This window comes from Carassius auratus, chromosome 41 (assembly GCF_003368295.1).
Source record: "Carassius auratus strain Wakin chromosome 41, ASM336829v1, whole genome shotgun sequence".
In the NCBI taxonomy this organism is placed as follows: Eukaryota; Metazoa; Chordata; class Actinopteri; order Cypriniformes; family Cyprinidae; genus Carassius; species Carassius auratus.
The window spans coordinates 6,195,533-6,218,132 of NC_039283.1; the positions used below are offsets into that span (position 1 = coordinate 6,195,533).

General features: G+C 37.4%; 1 protein-coding gene across 1 annotated transcript in view; it reads left to right on the forward strand.

The window, feature by feature from the left end:
* Nucleotides 1-22,600, forward strand: part of LOC113059934 (glutamate receptor ionotropic, NMDA 2D) — a 71,693-nt gene that overhangs the window by 17,136 nt on the left and 31,957 nt on the right. The window contains exons 2-5 of the mRNA XM_026228639.1: nucleotides 12,673-13,005; nucleotides 13,196-13,402; nucleotides 15,311-15,577; nucleotides 18,508-18,836. Coding sequence (XP_026084424.1) covers nucleotides 12,715-13,005; nucleotides 13,196-13,402; nucleotides 15,311-15,577; nucleotides 18,508-18,836 — 1,094 coding nt within the window. The 5' untranslated portion in view covers nucleotides 12,673-12,714. The remainder of the gene's footprint in view (nucleotides 1-12,672; nucleotides 13,006-13,195; nucleotides 13,403-15,310; nucleotides 15,578-18,507; nucleotides 18,837-22,600) is intronic.

Below are 22,600 nucleotides of genomic sequence, written 5' to 3' on the forward strand. Positions count from 1 at the left end.
TGACCTGTAAGGTCTCCACCATTGTGTTCATCTATGCATCTATGTTTGCATGAATCATTCGTGTTCAAGCTTCATCTACAGAAGATGATGAATCTTTGCAAATCGCCTTTCTTAATATGTGCTAGTAAGCAAGTTTCGCGGCTAAAGTAAACAGTACTGCTCAACACCCCACACAAAAGAGGGGCGGGGTCAGCAGAGCTCATTAGCATTTAAAGCAAAATGGACTAGAATGGCTTGCTTAAAACAGAGCTCATTTTGATGGTAAAAAAAGGTGTTTTGTATGACCCCGTTAAGTTATCACTTGGTTTTATTAGTGAAACACTGTTATTAATTATCGCCTTAATTTGTTTAATGAAAATTGCAAGACCCATGATTCTTTTTTCACAGTATTACACATTGTGCTCTTCAACCTCTTAAGCAGTTCAGGGTCTCCAAACAGAAAACAGAAGTAGAGTGGGAAAATATGAGTGAGAGAGAAAGTGAGCAAAACTGCTGCATAGAGGGCTGTGTGGAAAGGCCAGCTCACAGATTTCTCATTTTAGCTCTCAGGTTATCCACAAACAATTGAGAAAATTCACACTGAGAATTTTTTTTTTTTTCTGTAATGTTGTTCTTGTTTATTTGTTCAGATGTGGCTGCTGTTTCAAACATCTCTGCTTCCTGCCTTCATCAGTGAAATAAATTACGAGATAATGAAAAAGAGGCTGCCATCGAGGACCTGCTATTTCTGACAGTGAATGTTGTGGCGGTGTAGAGCCACAATGAAGGCAAGTGGATTGGTTATTATTTAAGGCCAATATCAACATATTGAATTGAATTGAATTCTGTACAAATGTAAAAGCTATATGCATTTGTTAACGTACACACTAATGCTGTGTCCAAAAACACATACTGAGCAGGTACTACATTTGATGAAGAACTTACTGTGCAAACATGAAAAAGTTAGTTCTATATAATAGTGTAGAGTAGTATGTATGAATTCCAGATGTATAATATACATGGCTTTGTCATGTGACCTACAACGTTGTTTATCTGTCATTCATGACTCCAATGCTGTGGCCTCAATTTGGGATTGTAAAATGTCCATCAAGTACATATTTGGCAGAAATAATAGGTGTGCATCTTCTTATTTTTATTTATTATATACTATTTATATAGACATACTACTCTTTTGGTATGTAAATACTTTATAGTTGTCATATAGTCACATTCCCCTGTGGACTGTTGATTGGTGTTTCTCCCTCTGTGTCCTTTTGATCCTGGTTGATCCTGATCTCATTATTTGTTAATCACCTTGCTCACCTGTCTGCTCCTCGTTATCGGCCCTATATTAGTTCCTGTCTCTTGTGTTGTAGTTTGTCAGTTATTGTGAATGTTACCCTGTGTGTGCGGGCGCGCGCGCCTACCCTGTTTGGATGTACCTGTTGTGGAATATTAAGATGTCATTACAATTCTTCTTCTTCTTCATTCTGCCTTTTCCTCACACAAACTGTGACAATAGTAGAAGTACTTTTGACCAAATTCTAAAATGTTCTTCATAGAGAAACCAATCCCATAATACACTGGGATAAGCTCAGTGAAATAAATTAAAGATGGCAGAGTAGTATGAGAAATACAGGTGCTTCTCAATAAATTGTCATGTCGAGGAAAAGTTAATTTATTTCAGTAATTCAACTCAAATTGTGAAACTCATGTATTAAATAAATTAAATGCACACAAACTGAAGTAGTCTAAGTCTTTGGTTCTTTTAATTGTGATGATTTTGCCTTACATTTAACAAAAACCCACCTATTCACGATCTCAACAAATTAGAATATGATGACATGCCAATCGGCTAATCAACTCAAAGCACCTGCAAAGGTTTCCTGAGCCTTCAAAATGGTCTCTGACAATCCTTGACACCCTTCACAAGGAGTGTAAGTCACAAAAATTGATTGCCAATAAGCTGGCTGTTCGCATATTAACAGAAAGTTGAGTGGAACGAAAAAGTGTGGAAGAAAAAGATGCACAACCAACCAATCTGAGGATTGTCAAGCAAACTGGATTTAAATAATTTAAGAGAACTTCAAAAGGAATGGGCTGAGGCTGGAGTCAAGGCATCAAGAGCCACCACACACAGAAGTGTCAAGGAATTTGACTACAGTTGTCTTATTCTTCTTGTTAAGCCACTCCTGTACCACAGACAACACCAGAGGCTTCTTACCTGGGCTAAGGAGAAGAAGAAATGGACTGCTGCCATTGGTCCAAAGTTTTGTATTTCATTTGGAAACCAAGGTCCTAGAGTCTGGAGGAAGGGTTCAGAAGCTCATAGCCCAAGTTGCTTGAAGTCCAATGTTAAGTTTCCACAGTCTGTGATGATTTGGGGTTGCAATGTCATCTGCCGGTGTTGGTCCATTGTGTTTTGTCGTCAAGTCACTGCACCCGTTTACCAAGAAATCTTGGAGCACTTCATGCTTCCTTCTGAACAGCTCTTTGAATATGCTGATTTCATTTTACAGCAGGATTTGGCACCTGCAAACACTGCCAAAAGCACCAAAAGTTGGATAAATGACCATGGTGTTGGTGTGCTTGACTGGCCAGCAAACTCACCAGACCTGAATACCATAGAGAATCTATGGGTTATTGTCAAGAGGAAGATGAGAAACAAGAGACGAAACAATGCAAATGAGCTGAAGGCCACTGTCAAAGAAACCTGGGCTTCCATACTACCTCAGCAGTGCCACACACTGATCACCTGTTGAGTACACATACAGTAAATTAACATACTTTCTAGAAGGCCAACAATTCACTAAATGTTTTTTTTTTTTTGGTTTTATGAAGTATTCTAATTTGTTGGGATAGTGAAATGGTAGGTTTTTGTTAAATGTGAGCCAAAATCATCACAATTAAAAGAACCAAATACTTAGACTACTTCAGACTATGCGCATTGTATTTATTTAATACATGGGTTTCACAATTTGAGTTGAATTACTGAAATAAATTATCTTTTCCTCGACATTCTAATTTATTGAGAAACACCTGTGTATATACAGTATATACTTTTTTTATATTTATATATATAAAAAAATTCAAATTCCAAATTATTTTACTCATGTGTGCCATCTATATTAAATGTTTTCACATAATCTGTCCAATGTGGTCTTTTTATTTTTCAATATCAGGATTTTAGAGTTAAATTTGTATTCTTTCTTATGAGAAAGTATTTTTATTTTTTATATAATGTTTTAATTTAGTTTTATTATGTTTTTAATAAACTTTTTGCCTGTACTGGTTCATTTCAAATGGTCCTCTGATGTGACAAATGAATTTATATGAGAATATTGCATCACTCCTCTCATTCCACTCGTATTGAAATCCCGAGTTACATCTTATATCTGTGAAATGCTTTGCAGGGGGCACAGACTTCTCTCAGACATATGCATTATGCCATGTTAGAAATAACGATTTTTCTAAAGGTGGGAATAAGGCCAAATGAGAACTGCATTTAGTGTATTGCAGAAATGTGAGGTTTGAAGGTGAAGGCCCAGGAGTGCACTTTCTCATAAACCTCTGTCAGGGCCTAATGGTGCTATTTTTGGGAGAAAAAAAATTCTGGGAGCACTTTTTGCTTTTATCATTTAGCTGACACTTTTATACAAAGAGTACAATTATTAAAGGACTGCCCCCCTGGAGAAACCTGAGGTTAAGTGTCTTGCCCAAAAGTGCAATTATGATAATTCATGAATTGCTCCTTGTGGGATTCAAACCCACAACCTTCTATTTATCCGCCTACAATAGATATGCAACTTTCTGGCTACTTGGTTTACCAACTAAGTTGCTGAGGATGTAAATGCTTAAACAGCTTACCAATCGGTGGACAGTTCTGTTTTAGGGATGTAATTGTTTATTTTACTCAGGCTTCAGTTCGGTTCACTGTTTTGGGGACATGGTTTGGTGGGGTTCTGTTTGGTATGTACTATGTTCAGGAAAAAAAGGACTACAATCGAATAAAAATAAAGATAATAATAACAAATAATCAAACTAAATGCAAAAGCACAAATAAATACAAAAAAAAGCAAAGATAGAAAATAAAATGTATTTTTCAGTTGTTTAGTCATTTTACAGAAATAGTATAGAAGTACAGAAATAAAAAAATAAATGTAAAATAATTTCACTGCATAAATTACAAATCAATCCTTGTTGAAATTACAAAAGCTATTCAGTCAAGAAAAGTGAGTGATTTCCTTGTCTTTTGTTTTTTTAACATTAAAAACACAGACAGCAGGAATAGAATGCTGATATAATTCACACATCCAATACACTGATACTGATTCACATGTGTTGTCATACTCAACTGTTTACATTCACATAAGACATGGCTGACGATGTTTGTAAGAATACAGGCATGTTTACATATTTTCTTCTGTTCGTTTGTCAGTTAAAACGCAAGTCTTGAAAGACAAATCAATATTTGCGTGGCAAGCACTGACTGATGAGGCTCTCCGTGTGTGTACGCGCAATGGAGAGGCCCGGATTAAGAATTCAAAGGTCTTGCACAATCTCACAATGTCTTGTCAGAACCCCCACACCCACAATCATACAATCAAGATTTGAATAATATGGTACTATTTGTTGGAAGCATCTCTAGCTTTTACAGGATTTACACTGACAGGTTACAGCCTATGATCATAACCTGAAGAATATCAACACCTATAGATATTCTCCATCATACAGAATTTACACCATATGATTGCAAAAAAAAAAATGTGTGGAACAGCAGCAATCTTTTCAATAAGTGTAAATAGTAATTATACTATCTATACTTTATACTGGCAGATACTATTTACACCTCATTAAAAGTAAAAAACAAAATTTCCGTAAACATCAGATTTTATAGTTAAATATTATAAAAAAGATAATAAAAACATTCGTAATAAATTCCAATCATTAGTAAATAAAGCATGAGTGCACCAAGCGGCAACATTGCCGTTTCTCTCGAAACCAACACGGAAGTGAATTAAACTGCAATTCATCGACTGGCCACTAGAGACTGGCTCCAAAAGGGAGTCAATCCCATAGACCAGCCATGTTAAAATGCTCAAACTTACAGGAGAAATATGTTTACGGCCTGATATAAAAAGTGGTTGTGGTCTATACAGCTATTTTTGTATAGACCCTTCATGACAACTGTGAGGGGGTGAATTTTTTTTATAACTCATCCGTTTAAATTATATTAAGCCTTAAAGTTCTGCATAATTAAGGGCGTGGCCACTTGAGTGACAGTTGGATTGCACTGCTGTCACCACTGTCGAGCTAGGTGGCCGTGGTTTCAGCAACCAGCTCCACCCCCGTCCGGCCTCTTGACCATATTTAACCATAGACAGTAAAAGAAATAGACAAAGCGACCCCATTGGAACTCAATTGAGACAAGTGAAGCCCATTTTTAGCGTTTTTTAGCACTTCCATTTCTGATGCACAGACTCAAACTAAGCTTGATGACGTCAGCAACCTGTCTGACAGATGTAAATCTTCTAGTAGCTGTGCGAGCAAACTGCCATCGTTAATCTTGCAGAGACGGCGAGCTTGAGCGGGGAGTTCTTTGGCGTGAGTGAGCAGGACTAAGTATTCTGATTAATTATTTTGTATAGTATTTTAAAATGTAACACCACTACCCCATATTAAGTCAATTGCCTGCGAGCTTCTCCTCCTGTCTGTACGTTAATGCGACAGAGAGTCAAGTGGTGTGACGCAATCGTTAGCCTATTTTTACAAAAACTGTTTCTACGGGTCCATAATGTAACATAGAAGGTAATGGAGCCCTTTATACATTGTCATGTATCTTTAGAAATAAATAATGGACAAACGGAGTCTTTAAACACCTCAGATGTAAAGTTATTCGCTGTCAAAGTGACGCCAAAATGAATGGGAGTCAATGGGAATGCTAACGCAAGTGAAGTTCTGCTACAAGATGGCGGCACCCGGCCGACTTCAACCTCCGGTCGACTTCCTTGCCGCCTGATTATGACACACAGTGACATGCTGCCAAGATGGCGACGGCCGGCTGTGCCCACTTTGGGATTAAAAAATTTATCTTTAGAAACCTACAGGTGACGTCACAGAAACTATGTCCATGTTTTATATAGTCTATGGTGTGCATGCTTATTCACAATTGGCATAATCCCCACCTATGCATTACAGCTAGCTACATAAATTATGTGTTCAGGAACGTAGTGGATTATTCTAGACTCCTTTCTCAGGTTTGTCTCCAGTATGTTTCATAAATGCAAAAAAGACAAATAGGGCAAATGCCAAACAATGAATATTCAATTAACGTGTGTCCAACAAAGAGTTTTTAGCTAGCTGAAAAATGCCAGGAGCTTTTCTAAAAGCAGCCAAATGGTGGCACTTGAGAAGCTTTGGTGGCATAGTGTTTTTCCAGCTGAGACGTTTTGATTGCTATGACTTGGAATATCCATGGAAATAACATTACTATTATCTTATTTTGAAGAATATTACTGAATATAAAAATGCAGTAACCCATAATATTAACTCTGTTGTTCAGTCATTGTTCAGTACAATTAGGATAGTTAGTCGGTGTGGGATTTGTCCCGCTCATCCTCCAATGATTATAAAGGCTGGGTAAAATGTGACAGTGATGAGTGCTGTTAACAGTTACTTACAGTTAAACAGTTATTAACTCTCAGATACAGTAAAATAATAAGAGCAAACAAACTTGTAAAATGTTATGATGGCCGTGCAGTTTGCCAAAAAGAAGACACATGGTAGGGAGCAATTGTACATTGCTTTTGTACCAACTTACATTTTGAAAATACAAAAATGTTAATACATTTGAAAGTTGTCAGCACGACTTTACGAACGATTTAAACAAACATTTGTTCTGCTTGTGTTTAATAAATGAGGCGCATAGAGTATAAGTGATTATATATAGCTTGGAAAAAGGTGGATTCGAACCTGGGTCGATTGTCCATGTTTGAAAGTCTTAGGTGCTACTACCTACACTGAAAACACTGAATTAATTGCGTCTTTTTTAAATCTCGAGTGTCCCAACCAGACATTGGTGGAAAGAGCTAGTGTAAATAGCATTTGCCAGCAAGCGCTCTATTTGACCTTAATGTAAAGACACATTAAAATAAAACATAGAGACTCGCAAAACACACAGACTTCATATTAAGACTCCTTTTTGCGGGTTTAGTATTTGCGGACAATAGCACCTATCACAATTTGATTTATGTGTATAAATCTACTTTGAATTAATTAATCTTAAATTTGCCAAATTATGTGACATTCCACATTATACAGTAATTGTTTATGATTAGATTTTGTGATTCCATTCATGTTTTCCACTAGTTGTGTTGTACAAACACCCTACAGAATGGAAACATTTGATTTTCTCAATTTTGTCGAGGCATAATAGCCTGCATGTTGTTTAATGCTGATGAGAGAATTAGGGGATACAGCTTGTTTTCTCTTAGCCCGCTGAGATTGAAGGTGAAAATCTGGTAAAGGAGGAAGATAAGGGAGCTATTGTCTTGTGGATAAGATTACTTTGAACTGCACTCTTGAAGTAGAGATCTTAGAGGTGAACTAGATTAGACTCACTCTTTATGGTGATACAGCATCGCTGTTGAGCGCTATTAACAAACTCAGGGTAACTAAATAGTGTAGTAATGTTTTATGCAGTGCAGTGTGGGCTTTGTTGTTGTGACGAGGATCTGTGTCTGTGTGGAAAGATGATGGATGACGTGATCGTTTGTCAGCTACAGTGCTTTCGATGGTGTTAGTCGTTACGGTGCATTCGAAGCATTTTACGAGCTGTGTTTACAGCCGTGCAGTATAGAGGAGCGCACTCTCTGCCAGTACAGTGCAGGGAATGCAGCCTTGAGCTCAGCCATAATGATCACGAGCTGTCAGTGCATAAGGCCTCCAGCCAGCATGTGTGAATGTAGTCCATCTCTCGTCTGGAGCATTTTGTTGTCCATTAGTTGGGTTTGTTTGTTTCTTCACGAAGTGAGGGGCAGGGAACTGTTGGTAAGTTGCTTATACTGTTGTAATATACAGATATAAACTATATAAGCGTGATTTAAAAAAATAAAATAAAACAAATAAATATTGGTGTCATGTTTATGCTATATACAGGTTGATACTCCAACAGAGTAGGTGGCTGTATATTGTACCTTAAAGCCATAGTTCACTCCAAAATGAAAATGATGTCATAATTTACTCATCCTCATGTCGTTCCAGACTCTCATTCATCTTCGAAACACAAATTAAGATAAAACCTGAGAGGTTTCTGTCCCTTTATTGAAAGTCCAGGTGACCAAAACATAGAAGATCCTAAAATGTCATAAAGTCGTTGTAAAATGTATACAAATGTTGTACAAGTGGTTTAATCCAAGCCTTGTGGAAGAGATATAATCTCTCTATGTGTGATGATCATTGTTAACTTGTGAATAAACCCATAAATTAAAACTTTTTTTATCATATAAAGTGGTTGTATCTTCTCAGGTTCCATTAGAAATATCTTAATTTGTTTTTGAAGATAACAAATGTTTTATGTGTCTGGAATGACATGAGGGTCAGTAAATGATGAGAAGTTTCATTTTTGGGTGAATTGTATCTTTAAATCTGGTAGCCACGTGTTGTAAAACAAAACAAAACAACAACAACAACAAAAAAAAAAAAACATAATTTGTAGCTACCACTGCCACACAAAATAATTTACATTACTACATGCATTTTATCAATAATATTATTCATAACAGGGTTAGGGCCGTGCATGTAAACATGATCAAGTCAATCTACTTTGGATCGGATGTAAAGAAGTGCATAAAGATGCTTTTTGATTGTTTAAAAAAAAAAAATAGTTCACCCAAAAATGAAATGAGAATTTTCAGTATTTACACAACCGCATATCATTCCAAGCTGTATGATTTAGTTTTTACTTCTTCTGTGGAACACATAAGGTGGTTTATTTATATATTCATTGAATTTAAAAAAAGTACTTGAATTCAGACTGTAAATATGCCTTAATTTATATTTAGAAATTTTACCAGCATTTGTCTTGTAGGCCTATATATAATCATGTAAAATATAATATGTTATTGTTCCTTATACATGCATCTAATGATATAAGACCAATAAAGTGCAGGTTTTTTGTACTAAAAAAACTTAAATGACCTTGTGCTCGCTTATGAATCTGGTAACTGTTTAAATATACATGCAATGCTGTACATCATGAGCTTATAATTATTTCATTGTAAATAATCTTAACTGAACATCTCTTAAAACGTCTCTGAATTGAACATATCTGAATCGCTCTAAAAATAAATCATTCGCAGCATATTTAATAAACCAGTCAAGGACACTAGAGATCTATGTAGATTTATAGAGAGCCGTTATAGTAATGTACTCTGTAGTATTTTAGAATTGCCTGGGGGTCTGTAAGCAACAGAGAAGTCCTTTCCATGTGGATGATATATTGTTGAATGTTTTTGGCTTTCTTTGATGAATTCAGGTCTGATTGTGCACTTCCCACGTCTCCAACCTGTGGAAGCGGCAGTAAATTGCTGCTTTTGCACAACATTAGCACAGTGGGTTCCTAATTGACAAGCTCAGGCTATGATTACTTCAGGTTAATTTGATGTGACTCAAAAACAGTAATATGCTGTTGTGGAATGTGCTCGGATGCTCTTTCATGCGTTCCAACTCTCCAAGCGCCCTTCTTCCACCTACCTTTCACATAACACACAACACACACACGCACACACTCTCAAACTGTCCCTTGTCTGTCAAAACTGGAGGATTGCCAGCATGTTTGTTCAGGCCAAACACGTACACTCACCCCAGTAATCAATATTTCTCTCTTTCCCTCTATTCCTCCATATTTCATCCCTCTTTCTTACTCTTCACTCCCTCCATTTTCCCTCCTCCCCATTTCTGTCCTCATTTTAGTCATTAGGAGTATATATACCTCTTTCAGCCACAGATTTCCAATGTCTGCCTGTCTGCCTCTTTCTCTTTCTCTGTCTCCATCCCTGCCATATTCTGCTCATTGCTTCGTCTTTGGCCTCTTAATTATTTCGCTCATTTATATGAAGGTCTCGTCAGGGTCAACAGACCAACAGGCTTAGAGACAAATAAATAAAACAGAGGGAGAAAGAGAATGAAACAAAAAGAGAATAAACCCAGGAAGCAGTGACAGAATTGGGAGAGAGGGAATATTATGTCAGAGATTCCTGGTGCTTGGTGATTCCAAGCAATTGCATTAGCACCTGAAGTCATGAAAGAGAGAGCAGCAGCCAGGAGGAGCCGCCACAAAAGTAAATTGAAAATGATTTGCTTGTATCGTGTGTGTGTGTGTGTGTGTGTGTGTGCGTATGTGCGTGTGTGTGTGTGTTTGTGTGTAACTGAAATATAAAGGAGCGTAAAACATCATGGAGGCCCTTTCTTACATATCAGCTGCACTAACCTCTTCCCAAATCATTTTATTGGTGTGTGTGTTCGGTCATGTAGGTATAAAGAATTTGTGTGTGTGTTTATATTTTAGTCTTTGTTATTATTCATTAACTTTACAGTAAGCACCATCCATTACTTGACTCTGTTTTTATTAACACACACACACACCTTAGAAGCTATGTTAGTGGGGGGCTTTCGTAGATGCTGTGGATTTGTTTTAAAATAATGATATTTAGGTCAATGAGGTGACACTTATTTATTTATTTATTTATTTATTTATTTATTGTGCAGATCTTAAAATGTAGCCTATTCATTACCAATATATTAAAATACAGTAATTCATGCATATAATTAATTTGAATACAGCTCCTCTGTTATGAACTTTTATTTTCTAAACTAAAGAAGTAGTTTAGAAGTAGCTGGTTACTCGCGCGCTGTGAGAGCGCGAGTAACCACGAGAGAGAGAGAGCCGCGTATCACGGACAGCGACACTGAACCGAGCTCTCTTCTGCGAAGTTCTCCTCGAAGTCCCTCCTGCACCTGAACGAACAAATACAAATCGCAGTTTGAACAAACAAAAAGATGTGAAAGAGCCCAATTCAGTACTCGTGGTGTGCTGGTGTTCAGGGCTCACGCAGAGAAAGGCGTCTCAAAACACTTGAACATCGAATTTGCTTATTTTTGCTCTTGTGCCGACAAATACATACAAAATATGTCAAAATATCCACCTTGGAAATTATGCTCGAAAAAACTGTCAGTTATTTCTTAAGTGAAAGTAAACAGATTGGGATGTGTCCCAAAAAAATGGGATGTCTATTATATTGGATGCGTTCGTGGTCTCTTAAAGTGACCGCGCCTAATTTAGCTGCTGGCTGCTGTAATGTTAATCCAAGAAAATAAAAGAAAATCACTCATTGCTCTTGACTGAATTACTTTGTAGTTTTAACAGTCAAAGCAAAAATTATTCAGACACCAGATATAATTTTTTATATATATAGCAAAACTGTAATAATGTGAGAAATGTTGAAGGTGTCTCAATAAATGTAGGTTTGATAGTATATTTCATTTTTACATTGAAGACTATCCAGTGCTATTTTACATTTAATTATTTGGTTTTTGTACCTTGACACCTACAAACTTGAAAAAAACTTAAACATTGGTGTGAAACAGGTGTAAGGTTGATTGCACCTTGTGCAATGTGGAATTACAGTAGTTTACAGTTTTTTCAAGCACTTTGTGATGCATTTTGGAAACAGGAGATGAGCCCCTTTTCTAATGCACCATCTAGCTTGATAAACCCCTTCTCAAAGACTTACTGTTTGTCAATTTTATTTGGGTAACAGACATATTCTGAATGCCTTCCGCAGAATTCGAATGAGCCATTTTAATCTAGATTAATCTAGATTAATTTCAAGATCACAGTGAGATTAATATAGATAAAAAAAAAATAATCTATTACTAATCTTACTAAATTTGAAAACTTTTGCAGTGGGACTAACATGGAAGAAAAATAAAAGGATTGGCCATTTTAAACTTTAAAAATGTATTCATTTTTACAGATTTATTAGTTAAACTCACTTATTAGTTAGGACATGGGGGGTAGTTGTCGCCTAATGGTTAGAGAGTCGGACTTGTAACGTGAAGGTTGCATGTTCGAGTCTCAGGTCCAGCAGAAATTATCAGTGGGGGATTGAATAACCAGCGCTCTCTTCCATCTTCAATACCAGGACTGAGGTGAGACCCTTGAGCAAGGCACCGAACCCCCAACTGCTCCACAGGTGCCCGCAGCAATATGGCTGCCTACTGCTCTGGGCGTGTGTTCACTACTGTGTGTGTGTGTTTACTTTCAAATAGTGAAGACCACTTTAGATGTCCTCACAAGATGGTTTCAGGCCCTCACAAGAACAGATGAACCTGTACAAACACAAGCTCACATGCATTTTCTTTCTATCCCTATCAATTATCCTCCTGTGTTGCTCCATTTCACCCTGTGGCCTGAATAAAAGGCCATTTCATTTCCCCTCCTCTTTTGTCAGTTCTAGTGCTTTCTTGCCATCCCTCTTGTTCTACTTTTCTTTCTTTTTCTTGTTCTAAGCACTTACTCTCTCTTTATATCTCTCAAGTGATTCTTTTAAAAAAATGTATTCAAGAAATTGCTTGTATTGTTTTATTTTAATCTGAGTTTCCCTCTTGTTTTTCCTTCCTGGTTTCACTCAGGCCTTCTTTGTACCCTCACGCGTGGCTTCCTCGTTTATTGCCATGGTCACAGTACCCACACTCTCTCTGTTATTGGCCTTGGTACAATGGGCTGGTCAGAGTAGCTCCTCCCCTCATCTCTTGCTCCGGCCCCGAGAGCGTGAACGGGACCCGGTGGCATCAATGCACTTCAACATCGCAGTGATCCATGCGGGCTCAACAGTTCAACAAGGGGAAGCAGGGGCTGCAGCAGCTGCGGGCAGGGTCCCATACCCTGGCTTCGGACGTGTGCACAGCAGCTTTGGTGAGAGTGTCGTTACCCAGTGGGGATCTGCAAACGTAATCTGGCTCCAGGTCTGTCTGATAGATGCCATGCAAATTAAACTGAACTGATTTTAAATTTAGAGTAGCCTGAACACCCATTTGTTGATTGTTAACTGAAGTGACACAAAAGCACTTAAGCATGAGTATTCATTCATAACTACAAAAGTTAATGTGGTGTGAATGAGAACACGAATGTGAAGTGAATGTAAATTACCTACAGGTGAATGACAGCAGCCCCAGGACGCTGCTCTCTCAGCTGTGTGACTTGCTGGCAGCCAGGCCCCTTCAGGGACTCGTGTATGAAGATGAGAGACCCCTCCCTCTGGCCTCTGGCCCCCTGGCCCCCATGCTGGAGTTTGTTTCGGCCCAGACCGGCCTCCCCATCGTTGCTGTGGGAGGGGGAGCAGGTCTGGGCAGGGTACCACAGGTATGATTGTTTAGAGAATTAAGGTCTAGTCACATTTACCATTGCTCAGAGAAAAAATTTAAATATAAAACAATCCAATGATTTAAATAAGAATCCAAACAGGATTAGGTGTTTTGCAAAGTTTCCCACAAAAAACTGCTTCTTGCATTGCTACACTATTATAGGGTGACCATACGTCCTCTTTTGCCCAGATATGTCCTCTTTCTGGACCTAAAGGAATGCGTCTGGCCGGGATTTCTAAATCACCCAAAGTGTCCGAGATTCGGCTTTTGCTTCAGTTGCCATTCATTGCGTGCATTTTTGTATTATAGCCCTGCTTGCTGTTTTCTTAATCCCGCTCTCGTTGAATTTCAGGCCTGCAAAACATTCTAATATTGGATATGATTTTTGCGCATCAGGGAGCCGCTATCAATATGCAGAGTATTTAAATCACTTTGGATGCAACTCTTGTTGGATGCAGGGTTGCCAGATCCACATTTCTTTGCATGGATTTTTGCTGATTTTAAACTGTTGCGGAGGGTTTATTGCATTCTGCCTATGATAGACCTGTGGTAGATGTTTGACATTTTTGAAATGTGGCCAGTGAAGGCCTTTTAGCTTTTTTTTTAATGATCTGCATAATGGTGTAAAATATAAATTTTAGGTACGGAAATAACATATTTAGAATTTTGTTATTTGGTAAATGTTCATTGCGCTACTTTGGAGGCTACTTTAACCCCCCTCAGACCCAACAACCCCACCAAGCCTCCCTGTGATGTTTAAGCTTGTGTCAGCAAATTTAAAGTCCAATTACTCTTAAAAGCGATTGTACCCAGCCAGTACGATTGATTTTGATTCTGAAATATAGTTGTCTTGAAATTAATAGTATGTTTTCCTGATAAACTGTACTGTCTATGCCATTTAATAGGACAATAAAACTAGGCCACTGAGGATTTCTTAGACCTGTCTGAACAGTCTCAGACACACTTTAGCGACATTAGTGAATTATTTGACAGTGTTGTTGTTTCTGAAAGAGAAAAAAACACTATTGGAGTTTCTTTGGACTGTGGAAATTCCTTACAGCCATCTCTCTCTGCAAGCTCATGGTGTTAATGAGCTCTAACACTTGCTAGATAGTGTTTGGCTTGCTGCGGTGCTATAAGGGCATTGTTTGTTAATGGTACTGCCTGAGGAGGACCGTTCAACGGACAGAGATAGGGCTGCCATCGTCTCTGTCGGGGCCTGATCAGGGCACACCGATAACTGTAGGAAGGGATGGCATTACTAACATGCGTTTGGATAAATAGCAAGGGCAAGGGTCATGCATTACCTCTGCAGGCCATATGGTCTGCTCGTTTTTTCCCTCTTGTGTTCACTGAAGTGCTTAGATCTGTGTTTTGCATTTTCAGTTGTTCGTCTCGACATGTTCTCTCTAGCATAGTATGAAAAAAAAAAGTAAACAAAAAACCATTTTAATTTACAAATGTTTTCTTTATCATTTTATTCTTTACTCTAGAGACATGATATTGAATCCTGTCGATGATGTTGCATTGAATCCTACACCCTCTCGGACCCATGCGTACACTCGACGCCATTGCAAATTAAATTTAAAACTATTCAACATACTCCAGTGAAGACGATTACAGTCACTAAAGTACCTCCCTCCTGTTCCTACAGCAACTGTATATCTTGGTAACTCTATAAGAAATGTAATTCCTGTGATACTTGGAGGCAATAAATAGTCTTCAATCACAGGAAACGTAGTTAGTTTCCCCCTTAATTGCACTGTCTACTGTTATGATTAGATAATGTCACATTAGAAACAGAAGAAAGAAGAAATGTAGTTCCCATGATGCCTTATGCAAGGAATGAATCAGCTGTCTTTAGTCTTGGGAAATGTAGTCGTTTACCTTCTTAATTACTCTGCAGGAGACCGGCTCAATCTTCCTGCAGTTCAGCTCTTCCACCACACTCCAACTGGAGGTGATCTTTGAGGTGCTGGAGGAGTACGATTGGACGGCCTTCTCGGTGGTGTCCACACGTCACCATGGCTACCAGGACTTCCTGTCAGTAGTGGAAGGTTTGACCGACGGGTCATTCATCGGCTGGGAGAAGAAGAGCATAGTGATGTTGAATTTAACTGATGACCCAGGAGGAGCACGTGCACGACGGCTACTGAAAGAGAACGAAGCACAGGTAGAGAGGGAAGGTCATTGCATTTCTGTCTCACTTATTCGCTTGCTATCTCATTTAATCATTCGTTTACTCTTCCTCCACCAGGCATCATTTCCTGTCCTGACCATTTATTTGACTTTTTCTTTCAGTTGTTTTCTCCACCATCTTTCTCTGACCTCTCGCTGTCCTTCCTTCTTTCCTCTCTCATTCCCATTCCCTTTCCCTTCTCTACCTATATTTGTGTAATGCGTACGTGTGTGTATGTGTGTCACAGGTTGTCCTCTGGCTCCAGGCCGTTATTGTTCTGAGTATGTGTGTGTTAGAGGGTGTTATTGTGCCTCGTGGGTCCCAGTACACTGATGTCAGTGTTAATATAACACAGAGCCTGTGGCGGTGCAGCCCAATGCCGTATGCATTCGATTCAGTCTGCAGTGCTTCTGCTCAATTACACACACAGCGAAATGAATATTGCACACATACATAAAGCATGCATTTATATCCTCACAGAAAGTTGCATAGTAGATTATATATAGTGCAAATGCATTCTTAGATTACGCTTTCCAGTATGACAGTGGTAGAAATGTGTCAGTCAGTAGATATTCCCATACCGTTACTGCAGTACTGCAGTGTGTCAGCTGTATGATTGTAAATAAAAAAATGAATACAACACTAAGCAAAAAGTTTATAGTCTACACACTGTGTTGCAAAGTTGTTTTCAGTGTAGACAACTTTGTTTATTGTACTGGGAGCAATTTAATTGTAATATTTATTTCAGCAAGTATTGCTGATTGTTTTCAACTCTATTGTACTGATGCCAGACTTATTCAATTCTTAACAATGATCTTATCTTTTGGTTTGGGGTGATCTAAAGATCTTTTTATAATTGATATGATTATATTGTATATTGTCGATATTGCTTATATATTTTGGATATTTTATTCTGCATGGTAATTTTTTATTTTATATTTAGACTATATTATCTGATGAATACTTAAAGTGGATTTTGAAACATAGTCATTTTATTAAAATAAAATATATTTAATATTAATAATTGTATTAATAATTGTAAAGAATTTAATTTTTTTTTTTTATCAGTTGATATTTTGAAATATATTGGCCTATATTAGATATTTAATTTTCATGCTAATTCGTCCGGTTTTCAGATTTAGGTGATATTTACCTTCCTATTAACAGTTAGCTATTATATAATAAGGGATATGTTTTAAAATACAATCATGATTCATCTTAATCATTTTATTAAATTGTATTTTTTTATTTTTATTTAAATAATACATTTAATGTTGTGGTGTTAATTTGAAGTTTTTAATGTTTTATTTATTATTATATATTAGGAGAAATAATGTAGGATTTTAATATCAGCTATTGCATTTATTGGTTATCAATTATAAGATAAAATACTTATCATTATCAACTAGAATATTAATATAGGTGCATCCCTAAAAATAACTCTCATAGGAGCCATATTTGGTACAAGTGGTAAGTATAATTCACAGCAGAATACTTGCAAGCCAAACATTATCAAGTGGCATTCTTCTGCTTAAGGATATAGTTAATGTTAATATTGCTATGCAACAAAAATGTCTGCTATAAGAGCTCTGCATCGCACCATATAGGATATACTATATGCACATGTAAGAATTTCATCACTTAATCTATCCTGTTCAGGGCTGGTGAGTTTAGATATGGGATTTTCTATGTTTTATTCTATCATTCTCTTTTTCTTTTCCCAGTTCTCTAGCCCTCTTCTCCTGTCCTTTCTCTTTTACAGTCTATCTCTCTTGGCTTTCTCTCTCATGCATTGTAAAGGTGAAAACTTTAGTCCATTTCTCAGTTTCTGCTTTTTACTGTTCCTTCCTTCCCCTCTTCCTTCTTTCCTTCCTTCCTTCCTTACTTTCTCTCTCCCTCCCAGATGTGCTGGTTTCCTTTCTCCCCTTTTCCTTCTCTCCTTCTCTTTCCATCCATTCTGTATCCGTCTTTCTTCATTAAGGCATGTCCCAGCACAATTACTCCAAATGAGTAATGCTCCTATCCAGTAAAATCATTTCTGTTTGTTAATGTTTGGCTGGAATAAATCGCAATACATCAGGGCTGCAGCTAATAGCTTCTTTCTTTCTTTCTTTGATTGATTAATCAGATATCTTAACCAATATTTTTCTTAAGACAGTGCACATTGAAGTAAGCCATATTCTATGCTATACAAAGTGGTGAAAAAAGTGATGAAAAACACTACACTTTAAATGCGGCAGAATAAATAGTATTGAAATAACAGTTTTTAACTGGTGAGAGGTACAGTAGAATGCATGACTGCAGGAGCACACATATTCATGGTACATAGTGTAGTACATCAAGCTGCAGTAATCAGTTTATTAATTCCTTTAATGAAGCCTTAATAATTTTTAATTAATCCCTTTAATGTTAGTTTTCATATTTCATTAATTACAGTGCATATAGGATTTCAAGTTTTAATCGAAATTCACTGATCCAAGCGATTGCACTCCCTTTCTGTTGTGCTCTGTTTAATTGACACAAATGCTCTATAAAATATCTGAAGTTTAATGATGACAACGACATTTTAATCTTTTGAAATTAGGACTGTTATAGGCTCTGTTTTGTAAAATGGAAATACTCTCATTATAAGAATTTGACAGTAAAATATAATTTAAAAAAAAAAGTTTTTTTCAGGTTTTCCTAGCACACTGCAAATATGATCAGTTTTGTTGATTGTCTAAGTAAGTTCGAGCTCAAAAATGTTAAAACCCAATGCCTATCCTGTCCTCTCTTCCTTTTTCTCTTCTCATTCCACTCATGGTCTCTTCCTCCCTTTTGACCTCTGTGTTCTTGTTTGCACTCTCTTTTGTTTCCTCTCTTGCTCCTGCTCTCTGGTTTTCATCTTGGTCCCCTCTGTCCTCTGTGCCCTACTCCCACTCTAGGTGCGGTTGTTGTACTGCTCTCAAGAGGAAGCAGAACAGGTGTTCCACGCTGCTTGGGCAGCTGGTCAGGCCAGTGCCTCTCACATATGGTTCGTAGTGGGTCCGGCTCTGTCAGAGCTGGGCCTGACCGGACTTCCCAATCGACTGTTTGCGGTCAGACCGCAGGGCTGGAGGGACGAACCCCGCCGTCGTATCGCCCGTGGGGTGTCCATCCTTACCCACGGAGCTGTAGCATTGCGGAAAGACTATGGAGCCACTGGAGGGCCACACTTTGTCACTAACTGCCAGACAGAAGGCAACGGAACACAGAGGATTCGCGGTAGAATGAAGTAAGAGACTGTTCTTTCCTCCAATACAAGAGAGACAGAGAGATACAACATGCTCACACCAAGCAGCACAACACTTTCTTCTATATTATAGTGACCTTGAAAATAACAAAGCTTTCATTAGGCATTTGACTAATGTAATGTGCAGTAATAAGTGAAACTGAATATTTGATGGGACATGATGTAGGGTGAGATTTGATTTTAATCAAATGAGATTTCATTGGGCAGCGAAAAGAGGTGGTAACATAATTGGTAAATGTTTATTTTTTTTCAATAAATACACTACTTTTAAAATGTTTGAGTTCAGTAGAGGTTATTTTTCAAGAAAATAATTGTATATATATATATATATATATATATATATATATATATATATATATATATATATATCAAATGAATACTTATCTTTAAATCTTGAAATGTCTGTTCATCAAAGAATCCTGAAAAAAAGTATCAGTTTCCACAAAAACATTAAGCAAGGCAACTGTTTTCAGCACTGATAATAATAATAAGTCATGTGACACTGAAGACTAGAGTGATGACTGCTGAAAATTCTATTTTGTCATCACAAGAATAAATTACATTAAAATATAATAAAACTGAAAATTGTTGCTTTAAATTGTATAAATATACTTAGAAGGGTTTTTGATCAAATAAATGCAGCCTTAAAAAAAACTATATTATTTTATAATTATTTATTACTTCATCTTAACTATATACAGTAGTAGCATAGTAGTTATAGCTGCAATACAAGGAATGGATTTAGATACTGTCATTGGAGTAAACACACTAAATAATCAAACCATTTTTGTCTGTGGTATTGCAGCGTAAAAAGATGTGTCTTATTCACTTACCACTAACAAACTATTTTTTTAACAGGTACAATCAGAGTATTTAAAGGTACAGGTTGTAGGACCTGCCACTAGAGGTCGCACTACCAAAACAATAACAATCGCTTGATTTGATGACGCTAACGCTGCCTTCACACTGGCAGTTGAAATCAGCTCCGTAATACCCAATACTCCCCCAGTGGACGTCGTACTACATCGCTGAAAAGTATCGGAAAGCTTCGGAAGCGAGTAGAACAAAAATGGCAGAGAGATTAGAACGATTGATATTGTCTGTTTCTGAATGTGCAGTACTCTATGATCTCTCTGATGAGGGTTATAGAGACATCAATCGTAAGGCTGCTGCATGCAGCAAAGTTGCCCTGGACATTGACATGTCAGGTCAGCTAAATGTGATATAGTGGTATATAGGGCTGCAACAATCCTTTTTTTTTCGCACCGCACTCGTTCGGACCCGGTTCGTAGCCGTTCGCATGCAGCCTGCGAATCTCCATAGGAAATGAATGACTTTCGGTCGTTTCGTAGCATATCGGAGCTTTCAACTGCCAGTGTGAAGGCGGTGTAAGAAGGAGCGTGGAATGATGGGATTTGTTGTCTTCAACCAAACCGCTGACAGCCATCAATAAAATATAAATAAAAATATAAATCATGGATTTTACGGATGAGGTAAAGTTTTATAAATGTTGCGTTTGATGTCATAATTTTCAAACGAGAGTTCAACGATTTGTGCAAGTAGTTTACTTACAAAACCAATGCAAATACGTGATCAGACTATGGATCAGACCCGCATATGCTGAGCCCGCATTTGGCGTGTATGCCCCATAATAGTAATCTTGTTGATTGTTAAAATAGCATACATTTTCTGTAAAGATACAAATCAAAACAACTCACCTGTCAAGTAAAACACAAGCGAGTTAGGCATCTCTTTCTATTTGAAGTTTGTCACGAAGCTACTTCCACATTTGTCCACGACACTGTTGTAATGTGGTTTCTACGTCAGTAAAGGCGGTAACAACTTCATTGACAGGTGACTGCACAGCCCCATGTCAATGTTTAGAATGGGAATTTTCTCATGATTTACAAGTAGTTGAAAACATTAGAGATACTGTTAGTAATCAGCTGGACAAAATATATAACACTAGCCTAGTGGTTTTGGGATGTTTTACTGCAAATATCTTACAAATTGTAATTGTAATTAGTAATTATCATTCATTACCACACAAACATGCCCTCTTTCTGTGTAAATAAGGCTCATTGTACCGTGTTTTGTTCTTTATTCACAATAAAATTTTAAGCAGGTGAAAAATAAATTTTTATAGGACAGGGATGTTTGTGTGCACTTTCTAGTAATCATGACAGCAGTAAATCAGCTGATTATTATCAAATGATGGAGAGGAGTTTTATAACGGGGTATTTATCCAAATTCACGTGTGGTAAAGTGCACTTTCTGAATTTTTGAGATGTTGTGTAGGTGTCTGGATGTCTATGGTGGGACTATGCTGTACAGGTTCAGAGGTTTTGTGAATGTGTCTTTGTGATATTGCCTGCATAATTCATTTAGTGTATCAAGTGCTAAACCAGCACATGCAAATATATGCTGCTTTCAGCGTAGTTTAAAATTGTTATTATGCAGATCTCGAATATCTTTAAAAAGCTTTCTATTTATGTTCACCCTGAGAACTGTGTTTAAAGCTTATCTCATTTGGCATTAACCTTCAACTTTTCTGCTTTGTTGCATTTATAGTAAGTCTATTTATCTGTAATGACACACTCTAATGAGAGTGAAAGTGCTGCACCTTTGGGACATGAACGTCCTTAACTCCCCCACCGCAGGGACTGTAGGGGGAGGCGTTTGACATGCCCCTGTATTGAAGAAGACAACATGGGTGGGAGGGGATAAGCAATAACAGCATGCTTGATGTTGTGCCTACCCTGAAAGCAAGCAATGCAGAAAAGCTGGAAGAGGTCCATTAAATTCGAAATTAAATTTATGCATTAACCAGACGCTTTTATCCAAAGCGACTTACAGTGCATTCAGATTATCAATTGCTACCTATCATGTGCTCCCGGGGAATCTAACCTACAACTTTGCACATTGCTCTACCACCTGAGATTCAGGAACCCTATTATAACAAATTATATTATAACACATTATATTATTATTATATTACATTATAACACCATTGTAATCAATAAGCATGTGACAATTTCATTTATTATACAGTAATTGTAAGATTAGCCACCTAATTTTTAACACAAGAGCAGATGGGATCATTTTTAACTTCTGTTATCAGCTGCGTCTAGTTATAGTAATCTAGTCCATTATGCTGCTTGATGTTGCAAACTGGTATTTGTTATTGTGTTATTTTAAAGTATTATCGTAATCAGAAATTCGCTGCAAAATAGTTTATTGCACTTTGTTAATCGTAGTTGCTAATTGATTGGAAATCTTGCAGATTCACAGGAAACATCTTACTTCTGCATTGAAAAATGAGGTGGATAATTTTTAACAAAATCATCCTTTTAATTAAGTTAGCATTTTGTCATTAAATGTCTGTAAATTTTTGTTAAATTAGATAAAAATAGCATCCCATTTAGGTAGACTAAAAACTAAAATTTGACAAAATATTCAAACAATTTATATAGACTTTGATCAGATTCTTTGAAACAGTCAGCTTTATTTTTGTCTCATGTTTTCATCAGCACTATATTTTAATTTAAATAAGTGAAAGTGACGTGACATTGAGCCAAGTATGGTGACCCACTGTGAACACACACCCAGAGCAGTGGGCAGCCATTTATGCTGCGGTGCCCGAGGAGCAGTTGGGGGTTCGATGCCTTGCTCAAGGGCACCTCAGGCGTGGTATGGAAGGTGGAGAGAGAACTGTACATGCACTCCCCCCACCCATAATTCCTGCC